The 27,116-nt window shown below is 40.2% G+C and overlaps 1 protein-coding gene across 1 annotated transcript in view; it reads left to right on the forward strand.

The window, feature by feature from the left end:
- Nucleotides 1–26,371, forward strand: part of GNB1 (G protein subunit beta 1) — a 104,187-nt gene extending 77,816 nt beyond the window's left edge. The window contains exons 5-12 of the mRNA XM_031963013.1: nt 2,426–2,532; nt 10,123–10,186; nt 11,817–11,979; nt 15,214–15,280; nt 21,008–21,209; nt 22,400–22,616; nt 24,087–24,202; nt 24,513–26,371. Coding sequence (XP_031818873.1) covers nt 2,426–2,532; nt 10,123–10,186; nt 11,817–11,979; nt 15,214–15,280; nt 21,008–21,209; nt 22,400–22,616; nt 24,087–24,193 — 927 coding nt within the window. The 3' untranslated portion in view covers nt 24,194–24,202; nt 24,513–26,371. The remainder of the gene's footprint in view (nt 1–2,425; nt 2,533–10,122; nt 10,187–11,816; nt 11,980–15,213; nt 15,281–21,007; nt 21,210–22,399; nt 22,617–24,086; nt 24,203–24,512) is intronic.
- Nucleotides 26,372–27,116: the final 745 nt, after the last annotated feature.

Here is a 27,116-nt window from a genome sequence, read left to right on the forward strand (position 1 = left end):
TTGACTGTCTGTGGACATGTTCTTTGTCCTTCCTTCTCAAAGAGGACCATGACGTCAGAGAGGTGATGCCATAACATGCCAGGATATTGTATATAAGTGAGACAGGGCTGTGCAGTCACCAGCTTCATTTTCCCTCTTAGCCTCTTGCACGATGTAGAAATTGTAGAAATGTTTGTTGATTAAAGCATTTGGTACCTATTAGGTGTCAAGCAGTACAACATGAGACTATGTTTAAGCCACTTTAAAAACAAAATTCTTCATGTTTTACAAGTACTGTTTATAAATGTGCATAATTAACAAACTAATTATAAATCATTCCTACCTAGTTTTTAAATGCAAATCCCCAAAAGATTCAATTGAGATATCCAATTAAAGTTACTTTTATATATATTTGAAAGCAAAAAACTAGATCTCCTTTACAAAATTCTATGTTGCTTTCTCAATTTGCTGTATTGTTTTGCTTTGCTGAAATGTTTTTCTTTGTTACAAAGATTTTGTTGTGGAGGGAAGCATATTTATTTAAAACAAAAAGCAATATTAAAACTTTTAAATTAAGTATTCTTTTATCTCAACCTGACCTTCCTACCAGTTAATACAAGTTTATGAACTTTTACTATAGAATGTTAAACCAATGTTAAAACTGAGTTTAGCAAATTTTAATTTATGTAAAAATAATTGATGAATAGTAATCTTTTGTTGTAGAAATAGTTATGAAAAGTTGCAGCAGTCTTAATAGATCTTTTTAAAGCTGAAAATTTAAACTTCCATCTGAGGCCCAAAGTTCTCATCTAAATATGAAGGGAAAATTATATTCATGATTCCCTAGAGTTTGAATAATGTATTTTAAATTGTCTTATTGCTTTGGGGGAATTCCTTTAAATGAAAGATTGCTAAGATATTGCTGACATGTAATCAGCATGTTCTGTCTGCTCTGCGAGCCCCTTGTATGAGGACAATACAAGTGGTATGAGGTGCTTGCTTTCTAGAAGCTTACAGTTGAGTTGAGGGGAAAAATTAATTCCTACGGACTCATTAACAGACTGTGCAGGTGAGAAGATAGAATATTGTCTGGTAGAGGGTATAAATATGACTGGAATTCAGAGATCTAGGGAAAAAGACAGAGATTAAGCTCAGTTTTGACAGAATGGTGAAGAGTTGTCCCAGGACAACTCACACTTCCCCACCCTGAGCCAACAAGCATTCAGGGTACCTGCCCTGAGTTCCCCAATCTGGGCTACCCCTTGCAGATGGACTGACATGCAACTGTCCCTGCCTGGGAGGAGTTTACATTCTGAAACAGAAGCATTTGTATGCTATTAACATAGATGAGTATATGGTAGGAAAATATAGGTGGGAAATAGCATTACAATGAGACCATGGTGGGCATTACAGAGATAGGTGGCCCCACTTCCAGTCTAAGAAACAGATCAGAAAAGAATATAACCCTAGAGTGGAAGAGCACAGTTTGTGCAGATGCACATGGGGAAAAAGATGGATTATTGGTTCTGAAAAGAGCTAGTAGTTCAATCTGTCTGGAATGTAGTATGCATGAAGGAATAATTTAAAATAAAAACGAAAGATAGGTTAGTGCTAGATTGTGGAGAACATCAGTCAAACTAAGAAATGTCTATTTTATCCTATTGGGTAAAAGGGAACCCCACTGGGTTGCTTTTTCGTTTTTTCAACAGAGGATTAGCAAGGTCAGACATATCTTTATAAGATAATTTTGTGGGGAGTGCAAACAGTAAATTGGAGAACGGAATGATTAGAAGCAAGGAGAGCAATTTGGAAACTATTGCAATTGGATCCAATTGCAATTGGTGCGATTATCAGGACCTCAATGTATTAAGAAGAGACAGGGAAATGGAAACAATAAATATTATAAAGGTAGAATTGGCAACTAGTGGATATTGTCAAGGGGTCAAAGGTGAACAAAGTACACAGATAATGGAGAGAGCCTAGAACATTTATTGTAGACTTTTGAGTAAGGAACTTAAAGAGCTTTGAAGGCCAGACAGAGGAATTTGCTAAAGGATTGCTAGAGGTTTTAGGTCAAAAAATTAAATGCTAAACATGGTATTTGAAGAGAATTTTTATGGTAGTTTTGAGTCAAAGGAGAGGGAGCTTCAGGTCAGACTACATGGGATACTGCTCCAGAGTCCAATAAGGAAGACCTAAAATAAAATGTGGCAGCTACTGAATCAGTGCAAAGATGATGACTGGGAGGGAGAATTCAAGGGCAGATTAGATCAGACTTGGTGATTCTACCAGAACTGAGGTAACAGTCATTCAGTCAATAAGCATTTATTAAACGCCGGCCCCAGGCCAAGGACAACAGTGAGACCATTTATAGAGTGAAGTTGTGATTAGGTAATAGTCTTCTTATGCTGTCCAAATTGTGATTTAGAACCATTTTCTTTTATAGATCACAGCCAACATTGATCCAGTGGGTCGAATCCAAATGCGCACTAGAAGAACACTGAGGGGACATTTGGCTAAAATTTATGCAATGCATTGGGGCACTGATTCCAGGTATGTATGACTGATAGGGGCAAGAAATAAGTTTTTTGGTCATCCTTAGTTCTTCACTGTCTCTCTAACTGCCTCTCCACTCCATGCCCTCACCATATTCAATGGGTTTCCATGGCCCATTAATTGAGCCATCTTTCATATACCTCCTTTCCTCCCCTGACACTGCCATCACTCTGGGGCTTCAGGTCTCTCCCCTCTAATCCTTCCTCCATTCAGCTATCAAATCTAGCTTCCTTCAAGTGCAAGTCTAACCATATCATCCCCCTGCTTAGTCACTCAAATGCAGTGACTTACTCCCAGGATCAATAATGAAATCCTCTCTTTGGCTCTTAAAGGTCTTTATAACCTGGTCAGTTCCCATCTTTTCAGACTTTGTATACCTTACTCACTTCCACATAAATAAGATCCAATGACACTGACCTTGTTTGTTATGCCATTTCCTAACTGACTTGTCATACTATCCCTTCATTTCTGTCTCCTGCTTTCCTTAACTTCATTTAAATCCCTGCTAAAAATCCATCTTCTATAAGAAGCCTTCCAGAATTCCCCCTTTAATGCTACTTCACCCCATATATGTAGTTATTGGCATGTTGTCTCTCCATTAGGCTTTCCTTCAAAGTAGGAACTATTTTTTTTCTTTGTATTAGTGCTTAGCACAGGCCTTTGTAAGCACTTAGTAAATGAATTGAATTGAATTCTCCCTTTGAAATTAAGCTGAGCTAGTTTTTGAGCAAGTTGTGATCTTGAAGATTTGGATACTATGGGAAGATTTAGAATTAGAATGATCAACTCTTGCCAAATTCCCTCTTTGTTTGAGATGGTTTAAATATGTAGTCTTCTTCAGCCTAGGAATCTAGTACAATGCTGAAATTCTTGTCAGATATGATAGATATAATGTTTGGGGCATAGGTAGGACTTTTGATGGTCCTTAAGAATCCTTCTAATTAATGTTCCATGTTCATTTCTCTTTTTCTTCCCAGCAGAAGGAAATTTCATTAATATAATACATACTTTAGTTTCTACTATCTTCTCTCCTTTTAAGGGCATCCTTTGTCTTTTTATCTTTTATTTATCCCCATCCTGGCCTGTTCAGTAATCCTTTAATCCTTATATCCTTTTTGTCAGGTTCTTATCTATACCTCAGATAAGCTTCCCATCTAAATCTGTCATGTCTCTTTGTACCTTGTTGGTACAATGGATAGAATGTTGGGATGAGTCAGAAAGATTTGAGTTCAAATTGTGGCTCAGACATTTAGTGACTTTGGGCAAGTCACTTTCTCTCTCTGTCTCAGTTTGCTTAATTGTAAAGTGGAGGTTGTAACAGCACCTACCTCCCAGGGTTTTTGTGGGAATCAGATCCCCCCCCCCCAAAAAAAAATTTGTAAAACTTGTGACAAATGTCAGACACATGATAGGAACTTAATAAATTCTTCTCTCTTCCCCCTTCCCTTCCATCTTTGAAGCCTCTTGAAGTTCTGTCTCTCCTGCCTTTCCTAATGACATGATTCTGAGGTGTACACTATTCTCTAAACATTGCACTGTGTTTGATGGTCTTTCCTTGCGTATATCAGTGTTCTACATTGATTTGTGTCATTGTTTAGCTACATAAAATCCTTTCTTTGCTAATCTCGATATGTGGCCTTTGCTACAGTTTCTATACAGCATTTCATCTTCCCATGTATTAATTAATCTCTTAATGATGAAAAGTAGTTCAAAAGTCAAAATGAAGAGGGGATTCAGCCTGTTTAGCCATTCTTGCTAAGAATGGAGGATATTAAGAACTGATTTTAGTACATTTACATCATTATAGTTGGTCTTAATTCTGCTGTTAATTTTAAATCCCAAGTAAGAATTTCTCTTGTGGTTTTTAGCCCTTATAGGACATTCATGTTTGTATTCTTAGGATCAGCATTCTTTTTTTTTTTTTTTTTTTTTTTTTAATCAGTAGCTTTTTATTTTTCCAAATACATGCAAAGATGGTTTTGCAAAACCTTTTGTTCCAAATTTTTCTCCCTTTCCCTCCTCCACCCTCTCCCACAGATAGCAAGCAAGAATCAGCATTCTTAAAATTAGGCTCAGAGGTTTAGGAAGTTTCCTTGAAATACCCTGATTTCTCATAACTCCTTGTAGATTTGCTACTCATAAATTTATCTAAACTTCTATAAGAAAGGACTTTTTTCTTTTCTTTTCCTTTTTTCTTTTCTAGGACTGAACTGTACCACATCCTGAGAGTTCTGGAATATTACTCTTGATAATTTAAGAATTGAGATTCATCATAATATTCATTAAGAAAAGTTAAAATATGTTCATTAGAATCATTAAAATGAGGGCAGAGATCACAAATCTGAGAAAATTTCTATCCAAAGTATATTATCTTTTCTCTTTTCAGAACAAGATCAGAGTTCTTATCTATTGATATTCATTTTTCCTGGGGGATTTCAATACACAGTTAATATCTGAATCAGATGTTAAATGTTTTTAGGAAAATCATTTATAATGTATAGTGCCTTTAGAGTTTTCATGTTTACATCTCCTGTTTTATAGTACTGCCCTGAAATAAGGAAAAAGAGTTTAGATTTTAGACCTGAACTTAATACATTCCCTTTAAATATAACCTTTCATGGCTGGCAGCATGACTTGAGCATGAATTACCCTTGGCATTTTCAAAAACTTGAATAAATGGAGTGGAAATAGGGTCATCCACCAAAAATTGTCAGGCTGGTTCATGGGTTAGCAATTCAGTCAAATGGAGGGCAGGTTATTAAAAATAGCAAATTAGCAGGTAGACCAATCATTTTTAACCTTTTTTGCATCATAGACCCCTTTAGCAGATCCATGAGACCTACGGACCCCTTCTCAATAGTAATGAAAATGCATAAAATAGAGAGGATTACAAAGGAAAGCAATGATATTGAAATAAACATGTTAAAAAAATTCTCCAAATCCATAGGCCTCCTGAAATCTATCCATGGACCCCATGTTTTAGAGCCCCTGAGCTGGATAGCAGCCATTAATTCCTGTATGTACAGTGAGATAGTCAGGGATATGGATCTTAAACTGAACAAATCGATCCAGGCAACTGGGGGGTTTTCCAGGTACTTTTTGAAAATTTTTCCCCTCCCTTTGACAAATTGGCATGTTAAGTCTCACTTGCTCATGTGGCAGTATAACAATCACTCCCCTAGTTTCTCATTTTTTATTTCTCTGGATGGGTGATGGGTTATTGAGGGTGGGGAGAGTAAAATAAACACAGCCTCTTCAGGAACCAGGTTAGAATTTGTCTATAATGGTCAAATACCAAACCTAGGTGTATAGTCCATAAAGATTGTTCTGAGAAAAGAAAGATCAGTGTGCCTTAAGAGTAATCAGGAAAGAAGCTTTGTAGAGTAGACAGTATTAGAGCTGGACCTTGAGGAATTCCTGGGATTTGTAAGGAGCAGAGGCTATAGGACCCAAAGTTGGGTGCATATATGGGAGTAATTGTGAAGAATAGTGGATAGGAGCACTGGACTTAAATCTAGAGGAACTGGATTCAAATTCTGCCTTAGCCACTGTGATTATGGGCCAATTAGGTAACCTTTAGAGCTTCTGTTTTCTCATCTATAGAATGGACATAATATTTGACTTAGCTCACAGGGAAAGTAGAGTACACATTATTATTCCCTGCTTCAATTACCAGGCTTTTTAGACCTCAGTCACTTCCTAGCCATTTACTATGTTCTCGATAGGGCTGCCAGATAAACTGAATTCTGGATCGTTGAGGTGTAACTGCTTTTGGTAATGTGCATTAAAGTTAGTTGTACCAGTTTGGATCATGAATTTAAATATGGGGTCCATCCAGGATTTTTTTTCTATACAGATGAGAGAAGCCAGACCTCAAAAGCTACATTCTTAAGTACCTCTCATAGTTTCCTGATTTGAGATTAGCAGCATTGTCTTTCCTCACCTTCAAGAAGGATAAACAGATTAAGTTCTTCCACTCTCTTCCATTAGTCAGTAGGCATTAAGGGTATTTCTAATTAGTAGATAATACTAAAGGTAACCTTCCTGATCTAATGAAAATGAGCTGATTTTCTTTAGTTCATCTTAATTTTCAGCGCTGTGCTTAAGTAAGGTAGTATAGGATTTTGTCATGCTACAAGATAAGATTAATTTTAAAAGAGCTGAGTGACAAGATTACACCTGTATGTGGAAATGTGTTTGATATTTTTGTGCCAAAGCTAAGGAAAAATTATGTTAAAATTTTATTTGGTGAAGACATATACTTTGTCTTTAGTAAGATAGCTGAGAGGGAAGGACCTCAAACTCCATGAAGGTAATTTGGAAGAATTAGATTTGTGGATCCTTCAGAGGAACTTTGGGAGGAGAGAGTGAAAACTGGGAGTGGACAGAGGGAGTCCTGGGGGGTGGGACCAGGGACAGGAGAACAAACACCAAGGAGACAAATGCCAGGCCATTGCAGAGAGGAAGGGAGGTGCCAGGCGTTGGAGCTCAGGTGAAGGCAAATATAGAAGGAGGATTTTGAGCTGCAACATGAAGGGAGACTAGATGATGATTCTGGCAAAGTTATTTCACCTCTCAACCTCAGTTTCCTCAACTCTAAAGTGGGGATAACAACAGCCCCTAGCTCTCTAGATTGTTGTGAAATTGAAATGAGAGCATATTTGTAAGCACTGTATGAAATGGCTGTGGTGATACTTATTCTTTGAGGCAGAGATGGGAAAAGCAAGAAGGCCACCTTGGCTGTCTAGCGGGGAGAGTGAAAGGGGTTGGAGGGTCCAGTTCTGAAGGGAGTCAAATGCTAAACAGAGTTAGTATTTTATCCCAGAGGCAAGAGGGAACCACTGGAGTCTATTGAGTTGGGGATGCCATGGTCAGATCCTAAGGAAAATCTCTTTGGCAGCTGAGTGGCTGATGGAGTAGGAGCTGGACTAGAGGCAGGGAGACCAGTTATGCTATGTTTGTAACACACACTAGTGTTTGGTCTTAAGCATAACCAAGAGTGGTAAGTGGAAAACACAAAAAGACCGACTGGAACAAAACGATTTCCTAATAATTAGGAGGCTCCAAAGTAGTTCATGTTCCTCAAGCTAAGGCTAGATGGGCATTGTCTTGTAGTGTGGACTTTTTGGGGGGTTTAGGTCAAACTCCATAGCCACTAAGGTGCCTTCCAACTCTGAAGTGTTATCATTCTATAAACCCACAACAGATGAAACTCTGTAACGTAACCAAACACTATAGCTTTGTTTTTGTCTTGTTACAGGAATAACGCAGCTGACTTTATCTTATTCAGAGTTAATCGTAAGGGCTGATTTTCCAAATATTGTGGCATTGAAATGTGACCTCTGCCAAATAACTTTGGGGAACAGTCTAAAATTTGTACACTCTGATAAATTAGTAAATTTCAGCTTTTACTGAAAGTCTCAAATAATTTTGTTTTTAGATTAATTATGACAGATTTTATTCCTGTTCCTGATCACAACATTTACCAAAGTCAGCAGACAGATAGACCTTGTGATTTAAATGATAGCTTATTTGTGCTAGACTTGTGGTCATCTTCAGATGAGAATTATGACTAAACCTGGCATAAGTATTGCTTAAAGACATATATATTCAAAGAATGATAAAGTACCAGTGATTTCTTCTGAACTACATGTACATTTGTGTTAAAGGGTTTTATTTAATACTTTATATAAAAATATTTTTTAAATTTAAAAAAATTTTGAATAGATTATATTTTCAATTAAAAATTCGTGGCTCAACAAAGATGCTACAAATCTTTCAGCATGTAAATCCCAAACCTGTATAATTGAACTGTTCATCAAGAAAGTCACATTGGTAATTAGCACAGTTACCCAGAGGGAAGGAAAATGGCATGATTAAAATCGTTTTCAGAAAGATCCTATTGTTAGGAGAAATTTGAAAGCCTAAAAGCATACTTCTTTGTATCTAGTCTTTAACTGTGTCAGAATGGGACAGAGAAGTAAGCACTGGGGATTTTCGATTGCCTGTGGCCATGGAAGTATGTATATAGGTCTCAAAATTTTAATGAATTTTAGTTAATATCTAGTTTACTGGTTCTCAGAAGATGTCTGACCCCAGCTGTTCTGAGTAACAGTAACTCATATGTACTTGGTCTTTTACAAAATACTTTCCCTCACAACCCTGTGGGATGAAATTCACTGGTCAGAATTAATTCTACTTGGGTATCCAGAATTAGGGTTATAATCTCTTCAGCAAATGGTGTAGCATGTCAAGGTGCATTTGGTCTTCAAATCATGGTCCTTTCTAGATATAACCTGACATCTTCCTCTCTTCATAAAGCCATTTTTTAAAACAAATTTTTAGAAAGAAGAAAAAAGGCAGATTAGCGAAAGTGATCAGTACATCAGCCATGCCTAAGAAGTTATTCAGCATTTCATGTACCCCATAATTCTTTACTTTGATAATGAAAGTAAAGAAGGGTGTTTTCTTCAGGCTTCTCTGTGTGACCAAGTTTGGTCATTAAAACTACAGGTTGGGGTTCAGTTTCCCATTCTTTCCATCTACATTGTAGTCACTGGGTGGTGGTATTTAGAGAAGCAAGTGTGGGTGTAGTGGGAGGAGCCCTGGGTCAGTGGGTCAGAGGACTGGGCTTCAGATTTAACCTGCCTCTCTTGGGCTCTGCATGTAAGCTACTACTTGGGCAAGTGGGACCATTCCTGGACCTCAGATTGCCTCCTCTGAACGAGATGACCTTAAGGGCCTTTCAACTCCAGATCTGTGATCATACAGTTCTGCCTCCCCAGGCGTCTCTGAATTCCTCATTTTCATTATATATTACAATTTGTTTCGCTATTCCACGAGGGGATGGATAGTTATTCTGTTTCCATTTGCTGCTACCAAAAATGATGCTGTGACTATTTTAACTTATATAAGACCTTTCTTTTCATCTTTGACCTTGTGTATTGAAGTGTGGAACCTCTCTTAGAGCACAGACATTTTCTGTCTTAATATAATTCCAAATTATTTCCAAAATGATTGGTCTATTTCATAGTTCCACCATCATTTGCCTTTGTTTTCCTGGAGCACAGAATTCTTAAAAGAAAAATATTTCTGTTTTTAAAAATAATTATAGCAGAAGTTTTACTGAACAAAAAATCTTTCAAAAGAAGAAGGTTATTCCCCAAATGTACCAAAAACTATTAAAAATGTTCAAATCTTTTCCCATTCTGACCTAATTATGATTATGTCCCCATCTCTCCCCTCCAAAGAAAAAATTCTGACATTGAAAATAATTCAGGAAGAGGGAGGAAAATATGTAATATGGAGAAATGTCAGCAACTTGCAAACAAAAAATGTCGATAAGAATTTTTAAAAGAAAAAATGAAATTGCATCGCATAATGGGCCCAAATTATATGGTGTACCAATACAACTTATGAAAATCTCTCTGTTCTTTGGTAGGATGCTTATCTAATTCTTATGGTTCAAATGTTGCAATAGAGGCATAGAATTTTCCAGTTAAATTTTTCCCCCCTTAGATAAAAATGAGCTGCCCTTTCTTGGTTGCTGTGGTACTCACATGTGTTTACCTTGTGTTTTTCCTCCAGGCTTCTAGTTAGTGCCTCCCAAGATGGCAAACTCATCATTTGGGACAGCTACACCACAAACAAGGTAAGAATGACCAAGATGATGTGGCAACTTAATTATTTTCAGTGCAAAACAGTCTCAGTGTTTTGTTCCTGAACTCTGTGTGCACATTAAATCTTATCTTTGATAAGAGTTGGGAGCACCTGCATGCCATCCAATGGTTAGATTCACTGGAGCCTTGAAGGGTGATGGGGTTTTTTAATTTGCTTTTAGCCACATTGGGCAGCTTCTGAAGGAACTTATCACAGAGATTAGATCTATTAGCACACTTTCTCAGAGTTATTCTGACCAAAGGAAATGGGAAACTATTTTGGGCTGAATTACAAAGGATTCAGAAGAGCACAGGGACCAAAAACTAAGATTCTCAATTTAGTATTTAAAGACAGTTTTTATTCTGAAAAATGCTGGATGCAAAGGGCAAAGACCATAAGTATTTCCAAAATTTAATATAAAGTTGAAATTGATGGTACTTTTAAGGTGTCATAAAATTGATATGTTAATACCATCAAAAGTTTTTAAGCCTTTTATTTATTCTGATCCATCTTTTCAAAGAGATCTGAGCTCTTAAGCACAAGAAAGTCTAGTATTTAGTAACAAAACATTAAATTTGCAAACAAAATTCAGTGCCAATGATATGGTTAGTGATATCTGTTATAATAACTCTCAGAGAGCTGTGAGAACCCCTCTTGGGTTGGTGCAGGTCCAGCGTGAAAGAATTCATGAACCTGAAAAGTTAGACTGGCAAAAGGAAGTTTATTGGCACTCAGTGGCAAGGTTTTGACAGAGAAGTAAAGGTCTAGCAGAGAAATCCTGGCAGCAAGAGATAAAGAGGGATTAACACTGAGAAGAGAATGTCTTCTCAGTGGGCAGGCAGCTATGCCAAGGAGAGGTCCCTTGGCCTGGCATGGTCCTGCTTTTGAGCCTCTGCAAATTATGAGTTTAAAATTGTGTGTTTTTACAAGGAAATCTGAGACTGAAGTTTCAATTCAATGAGATTCCTTCAATGTTGTCACTGCCCCCAGGCCTAGATTTCCCGTTGAATGAGACGACTTATTGGAAGTGGTCCTGAGCCAATTTTCAGCTCAATAGGGGTCAAGAGAAATATCAAGTCTAGATCTCCAGCTAAATGAGACCCCTTAAGTTCAGGCTAAGTAGAGAGTAGTCCTAGACTCAATTCAATAGAGGGTGCAGCTAGTCCCGTTCCCCCCCCCCCCCAGGTAACAGAATGAAACCGCTTTATCTTGATTCCCTGAGACAGGCCTGTCCCAGAGGAGAAATTCTTTCCCCCCAGTCAGGACAGTTTCAGGGTTCCCCCGTCACCATGAAATTACTCATTATGCCAGCGCTGTTCTTGAGAGAGATTGTTCAGGTGATGCACTGAGTATCATGAGCCAGATTGTGCTCTTGAGTCCAGAGCTGCAGTCAGACATCCCGTGTTGAGCTTTAGCTTGATTTTTTGTAGGCCTCTACATCTACATTGGCTTCTCTAATGTACAGACTGCACTGAAGGAAGGGTCAATCAGATAGTGCTTAAATTGGCTGGTGTGTAGATAATCCTTTGATGATGTGCCCCTTAGATATTTCTTTTTGGCTGCCTCTTCCTGTAAAGTCAAAGCTGAAGAGGAGACTTAAGGTCTGTCCCTGTCATTCTCAGGTCCATGCCATTCCTCTGCGCTCATCTTGGGTCATGACCTGTGCGTATGCACCTTCTGGCAACTACGTAGCCTGTGGTGGGCTTGACAACATCTGCTCCATTTACAATCTGAAAACTCGTGAGGGAAACGTGCGTGTGAGTCGTGAGCTGGCTGGACACACAGGTAAGGGCTCTCTGCTTTGGTCCCAGCCTGGGGCCTCCTCTCTTCCCACTGCTACCCGTCCTCAGCATGCTTCACTCTGGGCACTGCTTTTATCATTGGCTTCCTGATGGTTTGTTAAGGTACAAGAGAAAGGGGAAGCGAGTGCTGGCCCCAGGACATCCTTCCATTCTCCTCCCGAACTGCAACACTGGCTCCTGGTTTTCCTTCCTGCCCTTTCACTTTTTCTCATCTTGATTGAGACCATTCTGAAGTCTGCCTGGAGGGCAATGAGAAACAGTAGATTAAACAGCATTGTTTTCTACTCCTATAGTCAAGATTTGTGTGCACTTTTATATCTGCAAACTGGTGGGGTTCAACATTTATTTAATACTATTGTTGATAATCATAATTATTTAATTGTGTTTAATGTTTGCAGTACAATCCCTATCTATATGTTGACACCGAAACAGTGAAATTAGTTCAGAATTTTATTCAGAATTTCTGTAGGAATTTGTTGAAAAGAAAAAAAATTAAGTCAGGTCTGTTTGGCTGAAATTCCACATAGACCATGCAACCCTCATGTTAATATAAAGGCCTTAGGAAAGGAAAATAAAATTAAGGTAAATTAAGAACCAAATTAAATTAGTACCTATCGCCTTAAGGACATTTTTAAAATTTATTTTCAAATTGTTATGAGGCCTTCCCTAGAAAATTCCTGTTTTCCTGTGAGTTAAATGTCTTCTTGTAGCTCAATTTCAGTCCTCAAATAAGAACTGTTTTCCAGCATCTGTGGCCCTGCAATGGTAATTTGATGTAGCTGCCATTTCAGACTGTTTTCCTCTTCTCAAGCACATGCCAGAGGGCTGGGTAGCGAGTGCAGGAGGGAGTCCTGGCCATGGGCAGCCCCTCCCTGGACCCTTAGCTCAGATTGAGCTTTCATTGTGGAACTTGGGTTTGAAGATGACCCAGGGTGATGGCCAGAAAGTCAGCCACACAGGGCTGCAGCATCAGTGGGGAGCATGGGAATCAGAAAGACCTGAGTTCAAAGATGATAAAAGACAGTTTCAGAATAAGGATTTAAACCCCCATTGACCCCAAACCCAACCCTAGTTCACCTTCTTAAAGCCACTGCTTCCCTTCATCAGCTTATTACTGAGGAGGCAGCTTCTTGATGTAAACTGCTCTGATGTTGCTTCCAGGGTGAGCTAGAGAGAGCCTGCTGTCCCGATCCCTGGACAGCTGCCATCTGCCGTGGGCAGAGCCTTCCCCAGGTCGGTGCCCTCCTGTGACCCGGCGGAGCATGAGCACTGCTTACAGTTTGCTTCCATCCTGTGGGCTCCTGCCTCTTTATCCTTGGTACAGGTTGGCTTCCTTTTCCCCCACTAGGATATTTTAACACAAATTTCTTCTCTCTTTGGGCCTTCTTGCCTCCTCACCTAGCTTCAATGAGATTCACAAGATTTGGTGCCTTTTTTTTTTCTGTTTTTTTTTTTTTTGACCTGGCTTTTCATAAGGGATATCTGTAGGCCTTCAGTTTACATGGAGGAGTCTTGCCTCAGGAAGATGTTCAATAAAGTCCCATCTTCAAATTCATCCCTGGGGTGACCACTAAGCTAAACATTTTTCCTACTCTTGTCTTCCTTTTTCTAAGGAAATTCCCATTGGGGTTAGTCTTCCCACTACAATTTCACAATGACTTAATCCCCAAAGCTGCTGTTAGTTCAGACCTTCTAATCAACTTCCAGAATAAGTCAGTAAAATTAAGAAGAGACCCTCAGGTCAAACATGAGTCATGTGTATTATGTACTATGACCTACAACTAAGATGTCCCATTTAAATTCAGCAGTTTGAAATTTTCCTTTTGCCTTGTTTCATAATAAACCTGACAAGAGTGGTAACTGGGTGAAGAGCTGAAGAATCTGTAGAATTTTGAAAAGAGCATTGTCCTGAAGTGAACAGTATAAAGTTTCTGGTTAGGGATATAGAAGAAATCTGAAGAAGACATTTTCAGAAGAAATTATTGCTCATTGGAAACATGTATTCATTCAAATGAGAATTTAGCATTTTTCCTTCCTTCAAAATCATTTTCCCTGAGTAGTGTCACAGCAATGTAGATGGCGGTTCTGACAGTCAGCATACATTTAGTAAGAGCTTACAGAGTGTAAGGCTCTGGAGATAGAAAAATCCTTGCCCTTGAGGAGCTTAAAGAAATAAACACACACTGAGAGAGCATGCAGAATGATGGTTGGTGGTAATATTTGGCAGGGGTGGAGGGGATCAGAGCAGACCCACCATCTGCCTAGAAAATGGGACTTCATCTGAATTGTGAAGGAAGAAGGAAAAGAAATGTAAGAGGCCAGGATCAGGATGATGTACACTTCAGGTAGAAAGAAATGTATGTTTAGGAACAGCAAGAACAGGGCATGAAGGGGATTAATGTGTAATAAACCTGGGTGTTGAAACCAGGTTGGTATGGTAGGCAAAGTCAGTGGAAGAGTTTGTTTGATCCTAAAAGTTCAACTTGAGCTAATAAAGCCAAGGGCTGGCCTGGTCCAAGATGAGCTTTAGGAAGTAGTGTGGAGGAAGTGTTAGAGGGAAGGCTGGGGCAAAGAGATCATATTGGGCAGCTCTGACAGCGGAGCAGCTGCTGAGAACCATTGTACATTAGAGAGGAGAAATGCTCCAGAAGAAGGCGGAGTGATTGGAGGATGCAATGGAGACATCCACAACACTGGGGAGATGGGATACAGAGTTTAGGGGGCTCCAGAATAGGCACCCATTTCTTTGGGTAGGAAATCTCATTGTGTGCTTGTGAATGCACTAAATCCTTTTTGTGCAATTAATACCAAAAGGTATTACGGATCATGTCACATTCAAAAATGTCATGTACATAATGTATATCTTTTTTCAGTTTTATTTTATTTTGGTATTTAGCAGATCATGGGTAATCTTAATCCATTTTACCTTAACTCTGCAGATTACCACTTGCCTAGATCAAATCTAGCTTCTGTTCCAGAAATAAATGTGTTGTGGGTTGGTTTGTTTTTTAACTTTGCCTTGGAAGAAAAGAAAGAAATCTGGCTAGAGTAGTACATTAATAACTAAGATTTTGAACTACATAACGGAACAATTGCATAGAAAAGTTTTGCACACGGAAACCTTGGGTTTGCTCTCAGTCTTAAACATTTGGAACACCAGCCCATTCCCAGAAGTGTGGGTTCTGGTCTGACTTTCAGCCTTTGTGCTCTTTTCCAGGTTACTTGTCATGCTGCCGCTTCCTGGATGATAATCAAATTGTCACCAGCTCTGGAGACACCACTTGGTGAGTGACGGGTCCTGACGGGGCACTGCTCATCTGTCTCTTTGGTGTGCCACCTGGGGCTCCAGGCATTCTAGACAAGGCCACAAAGATATAAATGAAAATGAGCATGAAAGCGTTCCGCACTGAACAGTACAAACAAAATCAGCTTTTCTGCTTTCGCTTTTCTCTGATTTTCAAATCTGCAGTTTGACATATGTAATAGTAATAAAATCTGGAACATATGACCTATTAGTCAAGGCAAAATCTCTTTTATTTTTACACGAGTCACTGCAATAAATGAGTGGAGTCTTTTAAAGGCTGGCAGGAGAGACCAACTCCTGTAGGGTATGGGCCCAGCCCTTTATGGTAACTAAGAGCTGAGGGAGAAAATCAATTCAAGAAACCAATTTGCTTAATCTTGTTCCTGTTGTCAGTGTGCACTCAGAACTGGAGCGACAAAGGGCCACAGCTTGAGATGAGGCTGGCGCTCAGATTTCACTAAATTTCTAGAATGGCATAATCATTTTGCCTTACTAACATATTAAAGCCATCAGATAACACAATTAGAATAGCAAAATTATGATAACAGAAAATGTTTCGCCCTTAAAATGAATTGACCTTTTGAATTTACCTATTTTTCTGTGCTAAAGTACAACTTGGAAAATAACTTCATTGAAATTATTTTAATATGAGATTTTGTGAAAACTAATTTTTGCTAGAGTCTTTTTAAAAATGCTTTAAATTACCTTTGTTTTCTCTTAAAAGACACAAGAGCAATGACCAGTCGTGCTTTCAGAGAACAGACTATCATGCATGCCTTAGGAATCTTAGTCAGAGGAAAGGGGGGGATGCGGCATCATGCTCACAGGAGCATAATGTTGGGCTCCTTGCCAGCTTCCTGGTGTTGAGTTTTGTTGTTACAAGGGTGAAAGTTCAGTTCAGGGCCAGGTGGCGAAGGTATCTCCAGAAGTAAGTTGAGTCAGAAACAGAAAGCATCAGGAAATCCTTTGGGGGAAGAGAGCAAAAGAACTCAGTCTAAGAAAACCTGTTTTATAGAAAATGATATTAAAATATGCTTCTATATAAAATGGCTTCTGAATCCCAGAAATAGGTTGTTTCCTTCTTACAGTCCCATAGCTTCCCTATAAAGAAATCTAAGAAAGCACCTGCCTGTGTAGTGGATATAGTCACAGACCCTGTGGATGGGATTAAATTTGGGCTGATTTGCTCGTGAGATAAATGAAAGGGACTGAGAAAGTGACAAAAGTGACATCGGCCTAGAGTGTGCAATCTACTTCTCTCCTGTGCCTGGCTTTATGGGACCTGGCAACCCATAGGTTGTTTCTCAAGGATCGTATACTTTTTCTTAAAGGAAAGTGCCAGTCTGAGCCATTTCCATCCAGGTGGTAGTCATTCAGTGGTGTATGTCTTTCTGGTCTTTGGTCAGAAGTTGATAAGGATTTTTGAATTATGTAGAATTAGGTGATAAGTAGGAAAATCAGGATGAAGAGAGGGATAAGTGTCTATGACCAGACTCATGAAACAACTAATACTTTATGTGACTCCAAAGCCCCATATTGACAGCTGTTACTTCTTAATGCACGTCTGTACTTCTCAGACACCTATAATCTGTTACAGAAAGGATTCTTTATTCATTATCCTCTCCCCCTTTGACAAAAAAGGAAAAAGTCTACAGATGGATCATTTGTTTGTTATAACGACCTGAAAAATGGGTGCAGTTTTGGTCTCCATTTGTGACTTGTCCCAAGGCCATATGGTTATTGAGTGCCTGAGCTGGATTTGAAACAGGTCTTTCTGATTTCATACCCAGTACTCTGTATTGTGGCCACCTAGCTCCTGCAGCCCAGATGCTCTGAGCATTCCCAGAGAACATTAGACAGCGACTAAGTCATAAGCTGGTGTTGAAAGGGTGTGAAGGTATTATGTTAGGAGATGGTCATAAAAGCACAAGCAGTTTGAAAGATTTCCAGGGTGATCTCTGTCTCATTATGAACAGTAAGTGAACACTTCCATGGCTTGCATCAAACGTGTGATATTTGTCTTTCTGCCACAGCCAAGTGATTGTTTCCTCCTGTTTCAAAGTATGCAGGGAAGTCTCCTTAGGAGAGATGCTGTCTCTCCATGCTTGAAATTATCAAAGACAGTAGAATGATTTGACACTTAAACTAGAAGAGGGGCAGGGAGATAGATATAAAATAAAAAGTTGACCCACAATGGAAGGCAAGTATGGAAGAATATTCTATAGGAAAGGGGATCTCTGAAAGTGAGGCAGCCAAATACTTGGTTGGTCCTCCAAGTACTGATGGTGCAGATCCATTGAGTCCATTAGGGTAAGAGGTCACCCACTGAGGGTCAGAGGAGAAGAATAGGATAGTGATCAGAGATAACCTGGGGGATATTGAGGCAGCCATTTGTTAACCCAAAAAAAGACAAAGATATAGGCTTCTTGGGAGGGTATTCTAGTCAAAACTAGACTATTTTCATTTCTGGCATTTGATATAAGCAGATGGTATTGGTGCAAGGAGCAACCTAGAAAGTGTCACCAGGGGTTATTAGGGCTTGAGCAAGAAGTTAGAAACTGTAAAAGCTTGGGTAGTCTTTTCATTTCTGCCACCTATTGGAGGCAAGGAGTGTTATAGAGAGAAGCTGATTTGGAAAATGAACATCTGGCTAAAAAGATGTTCTCGGGTTTCTGAGAATTGGATTTGGATTTTTGGATTACATCATAAAGTATGGGGATGACAGGTTCTCTATGCAAGGCTGGTGAAGCTATATCTGCCTGGTACCTTGCAAATCCGATCAGAAGGGATTTAATCCAGAAATGATCGGAGAGGAAGAAAACTGCCTACATAGATCTGCCACGTGGGAAGAAGGAAAGCAGCAGGCAAAGTTCACAGGAGATCAAATCCAAGAAAGACTCCTCCAGTAAATGTATGACCTTCTGATGTTTGTACACATACATATCAATTTTAGGTGACAGGCAATGTTAACTGTAGGTCTTAAGGCAAGAAAAAAAAATAAACAATAAGTAAGGGAGCTTAAGGGTAATGAGTAGCATTGTACATCAAAAAACTGTGTTATGGGAGAAAATCTTAAGGCTCAAGCCTGGTCAAGAGAATGTGGATGAAGATGAGTAGGGGTGACTAGAAACCTCTAGGACAAAGGGGACACAGATGAGAAGTCTGAGGTACGGTCACCAGCCCAGCACAGGGGTAAGGGGTGGACTACATGGGGGTTTCAGTTTCCAGACATCTGCTGAAATTCTGTCTCTACCAAAAGCAGAGCAGCTGATAACTTTCTGATTTAGTGATGATTTCAGCTTTCAAAAGGTAGATGAACTACTTAGGCCAACTCCTCTTCTGGATCTGATTCTCAGCATCAGGAAGAACCTGGTTGGTGGGTTGGAAACCAAGGTGTGGGGGTGGAGGGAAAGGCAGGAGGTGACCAGTGGACATATAGTCTAGCATGGATTCTACATTTGGGAAGAATAGATTTCAAATGGTCAAAAGAAAGGGAGAGAGGGTCCCATGAATTCAGACAGGAAGCAAACTTACAAGAGAGCTGAAAACATAAAGAGAACAGTTTTGAGGAAGAAAGACAATTTTCTGAAAAGACCCATTGTGTATGTGGCCTCTGTACATTGTGTATGTACAGAAAATAATTAACCATTTAGGGTTTTTAAAGGCATGGAATAATCCTCATCATTGTAATAGTTGTAGTTAACTTGTTTGATTCTCATAGCAACCCTATGAGGTAGGTGCTATTACTTTGCCCCATTTTAGAGATGAAGAAAATGAGACTAAATGATTGACCTAAGATCACATGGCTAGTAAGTATCTGAAACAGGATTTGAACTTGTCTTTCTGATCCCAAGTCTCTTTCTCATCACTACAACACCCAAAGTATCATCTACAAAAAACGTACAGTTGTAAAAGGGGGAACCATTACTGTAAAAATGGGTCAGGCATACCCCAAAGCAGCCAAGCTGGCAAGTCAAACTTAGGGGGCTCTGGAACTTTGCTCTTTTCAGTTATGTTAGAGAAGCAAGAAACCTCACAGAATGGGATCAGGCCTCTGGTCAGACTTGAGATTTTTTGACTGCAGAAAAATGACAGAACTGCTCCATTTGTGTGCTTCTCCTTACTATCTCAAGGAGAATGACCCAATGTAAATAAGGCTCTAGAAAGACCACCTCTCTGCCTTTGAAATTAAATTAGCTGGCTGAAATGTTCCATGGTTGTGGGTGCTATAAGAATTGGAACAGTGACTGCTCACTCACCATTGAGACACTTAGAGTCATCAAATGGCAGAGCCGGAAGGGGCCTCAGTGGCCATTTGGTCCGACCCATATCCCAAAAGGAATCTGCTCCTGTGGTGACAGTGACTATCCAGCTACTCAGAAACCACCAGTTATCCCTCCACTATTTCTCAAGGCAATCCATTCTGCTTGTTGAGAGTCCCAGAGTAGCTCCTGAGTACTTTTATCAACAACATGAAGGAAGTTGTATGTGATATCCTTGCCATAAGTGAGGTAACTCACTGGATGACAGATCCAGGATCTCACAATCCTGATGGAGCACAACTTTGGGCTAAATCTGATCATATTTTTTCCTATTGAATTTCATCTCGAGTCTTACAGTTGAGTCCAAAAAATCACCTATGTGAGTGAGAGAAGGGAGAGGTGATTAGCAGCGGTTTGTTTGAAAAAGGATATGGGCGTTCTGTAGACCCCCTCAGCCAACTCGCTTGGGCTACATCCAGAGCCAGAGCTTGGTCAGGGCAGAAACAGAGTCTGCCCTGGGCACTGCCATCTCAGAAGGCCCATGTCAGGAGGAAGGAACTGGGCACATTTGCCCTGGAGAGGAAAAGGCATGTGAGAGCTTCTCCCGTAATGGAAGGGGGCAGCTAAGGGGCGCCATCGTGCCCGGAGTGCTGGGCTCGCTTTCTGAGCTCAAAGCCAGCCTCCAGCCAATGGTCCTTTACTCTGTGGGCCCCCGTTTCCTCATCTCTAAAATGAACTGGAGAAGCAAAGGGCAAACCCTCAGGATCTCATCCCAGAAAATCAAATGGGGCACGTAGAGTAGGAGGGGATTGGATAACATTTGGATAAGGACCCTCCTATTCCCACTGACAGGGAGCAGTGGAGATGAGAAATTCAACCCCATCATTAGAAGTGCAAAGGTCAGCTTCTCCAGGCCCTTAAGCAAAGGCAGGAGGACCATGTGGGGTCTCCTGACAGTCTGTGTTTGTGGATCTGTTACTGCCCAACAGAGTGTGTTCCCCTTTTTTCTCTCATAAAACATGTCTGCTTTAAGTAATATCTGTCACAACATAGCATTCTCACTCTCTCTATTGTTAGCTTGCATTTTTTCTTTCTCAATTTTTTTCCTTGTTCCGATTTTTCTTTTGCAGCAAGATAACTGTAGAGCTATCTATGCATATATTGGATTTAACATATATTGTAACATATTTAACATGTATTAGACTACCTGTCAACTTGGGGAGGGGGGTGGGAGGAAAGAGGGGAAAAGTTGGAACAGAAGGTTTTGCAAGGATTACTGTTGAGAAATTACCCATGCATATGTTTTGTAAATAAAAAGCTGTAATTAAAAAAAATTTTTTTTTAAATAATATCTGGTAAAGCTGTACTAAGTGACTTCATATTTCCCTTCCTTCTGGGGGGGGAGGGGGGACTAACAGTTGCCCTATTCTCTCTTCCTTTCACAGTGCTTTGTGGGACATAGAGACTGGCCAACAGACAACCACCTTCACTGGGCACACTGGGGACGTCATGAGTCTTTCTCTTGCCCCTGACACCAGATTATTTGTTTCTGGGGCTTGTGATGCTTCAGCTAAACTGTGGGACGTTCGAGAAGGAATGTGTCGGCAAACTTTCACCGGCCACGAGTCTGACATCAACGCCATTTGTGTACGTACGCACTTAGATTTGGGGAAATGCAATTTGTGTTCATGAGATCATCCATACCCAGCTCTGTTAGCAATAAGGATTAGTTCTTGAATGTCTTAGGGAATGTCATTGATTGACCTTTGAAATGTTTGCTGGATTAAGTCATCTGTTTTTTACAGTAAGAGGCTAGATTTTCTGACATGATGTACACACGGGTTAGATACATGTAGAGAATGTAAAGATTTTTGTTTAAGGTTCGAGAATAAGAAATCCAGCTTGAAAACATTCATCAGTTATAATAACATGGACGTTTCCATCTTCTTTTTAGTTTTGCCTTTTGTCAGCGGCCACATTTTCTATATTTGTTATTAGTGTGTTCCAGTTTTCACTAAAGCTTTTAACCACATTTTCTTTAAGATGCAGTAAAATAGGCAATTTAATTTGAAACTCATCAGCTGTTGCTACCTAGAGAGTTACAGAGAGAAATAAACTAGATTCAGAAATCAATTTTTAGTCATAAGAAACAGCTCCCATTTTAGATGATTTCCCTAATAATTTTCAGAATGGTATTTTACCTGGCATTTCCAAAACCATCTAATTTAATGATGGCTATGTTAAAGAAATTTTATTATATCTCTTAGCCATAAATATATGGAATAAGTATATGGAACTTAATATTTTAATGAGGAAATAGCCATTTGTTGTAAACTTTTTTTTTCACCAAGGAATCGGAGTCAGCAAGTTACCTTTGTAACTTGTTGTAAAGTATATAGTATTCGCTTTTCATAAAGATTCTTTATAGTAAGAGCTCTCTCTTCTTGCTTGCTTCACAGGGAGAAAAGTAGTTTATTCCAATGTGTTCCATTTTATGCTGTTTTATGAGTGAAGAGCATCCCATTTAAATAAAGGGAACTTCTTCAGTCAATCAACCTATTTCACAGCAGGATGCTGGCAGCTCTGCTGAGCCCCTGCCCACTGGTTTTTTACGTAGGAGAAGTTAGTTGGGGGGTGTCGGACTGATTCCTAAAAGTCTTAGTTCTACAGAAGAATATTTCCATCCTACAGTCACTGGGTGTCTTGGCGCACAATCCTGGCATGAAGCACAATTGGCTTCCTCTTCAGGCACTTATTTACATCATCTCAGGATAGTTCTTTGATAGATGCTTCTGGATGGGTCCACTACCTAATCAGATTTTAATTTGCCTCTCTAGTTCTTTCCAAATGGCAATGCGTTTGCCACAGGTTCAGATGATGCTACCTGCCGGCTCTTCGACCTCCGAGCCGACCAGGAGCTGATGGTGTATTCCCATGACAACATCATCTGTGGGATCACCTCTGTGTCCTTCTCCAAGAGCGGCCGCCTCCTGCTGGCTGGGTATGATGACTTCAACTGCAACGTCTGGGATGCACTCAAGGCAGACAGAGCAGGTAGGCTTCCCAGGTGCCCTGGGAACAGGCCCCATGTGGGGCGAGTGTAGGTGTGCATTCTGTATCCCAAGGCTCTGTGTCATGGTGGTCTAAAAGTATCACCTGGTTAACAGCAGCATGCAGTTATCTGCTCCGGTGTGCCATAACCTTGTTGTATGCAGCTGTCTTAATAATGAGTTTCTTTAGTCTATTTTCATGGTGTGGGAATCTTCTATTCTCTTTGCTTGTGTCTAAGAGTGGTGACTGACAGACAACTACCCAGCACATGTTTCTAGAAATCAGAGAGGGCAGACCTCCTTTCTCCTATCTCAGCCTCTGTTTAATCCCATCTTTTCATTGAATCTCCACACCATGATGATGTGAAATTGAGTTCTCGATGTAAAGTATCCTATTTCATAATCCTTTACATTACCAGAACATTTTATATCCAAAACGTGAGCTGGATTGGACAGGGAATCCTTAGGCCCATTTTCCCAGGAGTGTTTAAAAAGTCACCCATCTCCAGTCCCCACGAGCTTCATAGCAGACAGATAGAGACTGAGCCTCTCTCTGAGACTGTGCTGAACAATTACCCCTTTCTGCAGCCTCTGCCAGTGACTCATCTCAGGGAAAGAGGGGTCTGCCTTGTTTGATCTTGTTTTTCCCCTACTCGGCAGCCTGTTGTCTCCAGATTGAACTGAACTAAACTGGAATTTATTGATCTCAATAGATATTGTTCAAATACAAAGAAATGGATTCTTGGCTCTACTTTTTACACATGGTACTACTTAGATATAATCAGATAAAGGATATTTGCACCTGAATTTGTTTATATAACTTCCTGAGACTTGATTATCAAAGGTTTTTATTGTCTTTTTAAAATCCTTTTTTTTTTTTTCACTTTGATGATTTCCTTTTAGCATCATATCTGTAGCAATTTACTGAGTCCAGCCATCATTATGATGTCAGTGACTTTGAAGGCAATTTTTTGTTATTCTAAAATTCTTCCTCCCACTCACTGCAGGTGTTTTTGTAAATGGAGGAGACAATTATTCCTGAAGCCTCTTGAACTAGAGTGTCATTTAAGATCCTTCCATTGAATTTCTGCCTTATCTTCCTAGTGAAAGTATTTTGCTTTCCAAAGTCCCTTTTTCTTCTAAGACAAGTCTGTGGTAGTGGATACAGGAAATAGTTGAGACACTTTCAAGATTGGTAATTGTAAAGTACACAGTCCTATGATGTGTGAGAGGAGTATAATTTACCAGGTAGAAGTGACCTTTTAATTTCAGCTAAATGGAGCTAATAAATGAAGACATCCCTGCTTCGTAAACTGTCTGCCTTTGGGTTTTATTTCTGTCTGTTTTCTAAGGATGGTATTTCACTGAGATGATTATGGAATATCAAATGAGTGTAAGCTGGTGAGCCTGTACCAGCACATGAGGGTGAGCTAATGAAGGGATTCCTATTACTGAAACTCTGTTTACTTTGTAGGTGTTTTGGCTGGGCATGATAATCGTGTCAGCTGCCTGGGGGTGACCGATGATGGCATGGCGGTGGCGACGGGATCCTGGGATAGTTTCCTCAAGATATGGAACTAACACTTTTAGGTATTATGGCTTCACTGATGTCCGTCAGCATTCCTCCCTGAGGTGACAAAAGCCTCAGGACACAAATTAAATTTTTCCTAGTTTTTTGTTGGTTTGATCATTTTTTAATTATAACTAGTGTTTTGATTATGTAATACTTAGATTGCTTGAGAATAACTTATCAATAGGCCAAAAATATAGAAAGGGAGAGACAGATGTGTCTAGATGTTCTTTTTGCCTCCCAAAGATTTTGCCATTTCACCTTGTAGTAAAGTTGCTGACTGTGGGACGAGTCTCCTGACTTTAATGCTTCTTCCAAATCTTTTTTAAGATAATAGATGGACTCCGCCATGACTGGAAGACCATTCCAACCTTGGAAGAGTTACCGTGACAGCATATCCAACCCAAGCGTACTAACTCGGACACCCTCACACCTCCCTCTCAGAACTTCAAAAGGGCAAGATCTTTCCCCCTCCCCTATTGCTGAAACAAAGAGCACAACTCCCTCTACAAGAAGAATCTCTGTGGTTGTAAACAAACAAATTGTGCATTCCTTTGGGACCATGGTCATTGTTTTCCTCTTTTTTTTTTTTTCCTTTTTTTTTTTTTTTTTTCCTGTCTTGAATGAATATAAAAAGGAAATACTAGAATAAAAATGTTCACCAGAAGTTATGCCTGAGTAATTGTGACACAGGCCCACAGCTGATTTTCACTGTCTTTGATTTAAATTTTAGACCAGTGATCCTGTTTTGTGAACACACAACAAGTTGAGAACTTTATCTCATAACAGTTCCAAAATTCAAAGTCATGTTTGTAGCAGGGTTTTGAAAACATTCTTATTTCCTTTTTTAAATGGATTACTTTCTGGTCAATAATGAAGCAAAACAAGAGGGTCCTGCCCAGCCTTTCTGGGATTGTTAATGATGTAAATTTAGTCCCTGATTTTTTTATTATTTTTTTGTCTGGTGTCTCAGATAATTGTTGCTGCACAAAAAAATATGGCATATAGAGAATAATGTTAAGAAGTAAGGTAACCAAGCACACACATGCTGTTAATGGTATTGAATGCTTGTTTCAAGAACCTTTCCCTCTTTGTGAGTAGTTAACTCCAATCTGTCCTCCTGTTTCTTTTCCCTTCTGCTCCTCTCTCCCCACCAGTTAAGTTTTCATCTACTTTGGGTTTCTTTGTGCAGTTGGAGGGCAGTTCATATTACCCTAACACTACCCAGGACCCCCAACTATCAGGAACCTCGATTTTCAAGAGAGATGCCTGTCCTGTGCTTGGATAGTCGGTCGATTCTTTGTGTATGAAATGATGTACAAATCAATGTTTTGAAAATAATGATCTTGAACTTTCTAAGTTAAAACAAATTTTTGATTGTTTGCCATATTGGGTGGGTTTACTCTTAGAATCGCATGCTGTAGAAATGCTAAAAACAAAAAACAAAACAAAAAAATGCATATCGGACTAAGTCCTTAGGTGTTTTTTTTCTTTTCAGAAATAACCTGTTTAAAGTTGTAACCATTGCCGCTCTACTTACTTACTTCTTGTGGCTACCGGGCGCATGAGCCCCCGCGGGATCCTCCTCAGACCCGCCCCGGCTCTATGCGCCCTCCCCAGTAGCCGATGGCTCCCTCCCGCCCCGCCCCCACCGGACGGTCGCTGGCGGAGGTTCCCGAGGACCGTCCTCTCTGTTAGTCCTTCACAGCCCGGCCCTCTTGTAGAATGAGTCCCTGGTATCGAATGGTCCTTTTTGTAACGACCAGGTTTTCCTGGTTTTCTTTTCAAATAAAATATTCCGCAGCAGCGTCTGGACAGTAGATTGTTCTCTTAACTCTCCTCCCTTCTCATGTATCCAGAAGTGCTCCTCCTTAGCAGCTCTAGTGGCTTCTCTCCATTCTGTTTTTTCTGCAACATTCTGTACAAAAAAAAAAAAAAAAAAAAAAAATGTGCTGTAATCGTGCGTTAGGCCTGGACTTGGCAAAGAGAAAAAAAAAAGAGACCTCTTTCTCCCCCGCCCTCCCATTCTCTCTCCATGAGATCCCTGGTAGAGCTCTCCACACCCTGTGTCCCTTTTCACCTTTTGTATTTAATTTTAAAGTCAGTGTACTGCAAGGAAGCTGGATGCAAGATAGATACTATATTAAAATGTACTGTTATTTAAGATGTAATAAAGCAGTTTGACATGAGGGGGTTTGGGATGTGACTGGTTATTTGTGAGTCTGCCGCCCTCTGCCCCTCACCCTCCCTCGCCCGGGGCTTTTCCAACAAGGGTTTGTCAGGCCGAGGTTGGGGATGTGATGGCCAGGATGGGCCAACGGTCCCTTCCCTGTGCCTGCAGCCTGGGAAATTGAGATTCCAAAAAAGGGAAGGCTGGTGGGCAGTTCCTGGGGTGAGGGAACGCAAGCCGGGCAGAGTAGGAGCCCAAGGAGGCCAAAGCCTCCCCTCTGGTGCCCTCTATAGGAGCCTCCATCTTCTCAGGGCCTCTCTCCTCCTTGCCCCGTGGAAGATCTAGGGAGAAACAGCCCATGCGTCTCCATTCCCAAGGGCAGGTTTCTACCCAGTCACTGGGACTGAAACCCCATGTGAAGAAGCGAGCATCTGTTCCAAAGGCAACTTGAAAATGTAGGAAATAAAAATAGTTCCCCAAAAAAATAGAAAGGCAAAAGGCGATAAGCCCCAGTAAACTCTGCAGATTAGACAAAGTTCTTGTGCTAAGTCATTTTGTGGCTCATGTTGGGCCTTAAATAATTGATCTGGAACCAAGGGCTGTGCCCAATAGGGGTGAAGGTCCAGCCGGCAGCCGCTGGATTATTGCGGTCCAGGAAGCCGGCCGGGGGCTGGGGCTGCCGCCAGGTTCCCATTCGTTTTCTGAATACCACAAAAGGCTACGGCAGCAGGGGGTCCTCGGGAAAACTGACAGGCCAGATGGGA

This window comes from Sarcophilus harrisii, chromosome 3 (assembly GCF_902635505.1).
Source record: "Sarcophilus harrisii chromosome 3, mSarHar1.11, whole genome shotgun sequence".
Lineage (NCBI taxonomy): Eukaryota > Metazoa > Chordata > Mammalia > Dasyuromorphia > Dasyuridae > Sarcophilus > Sarcophilus harrisii.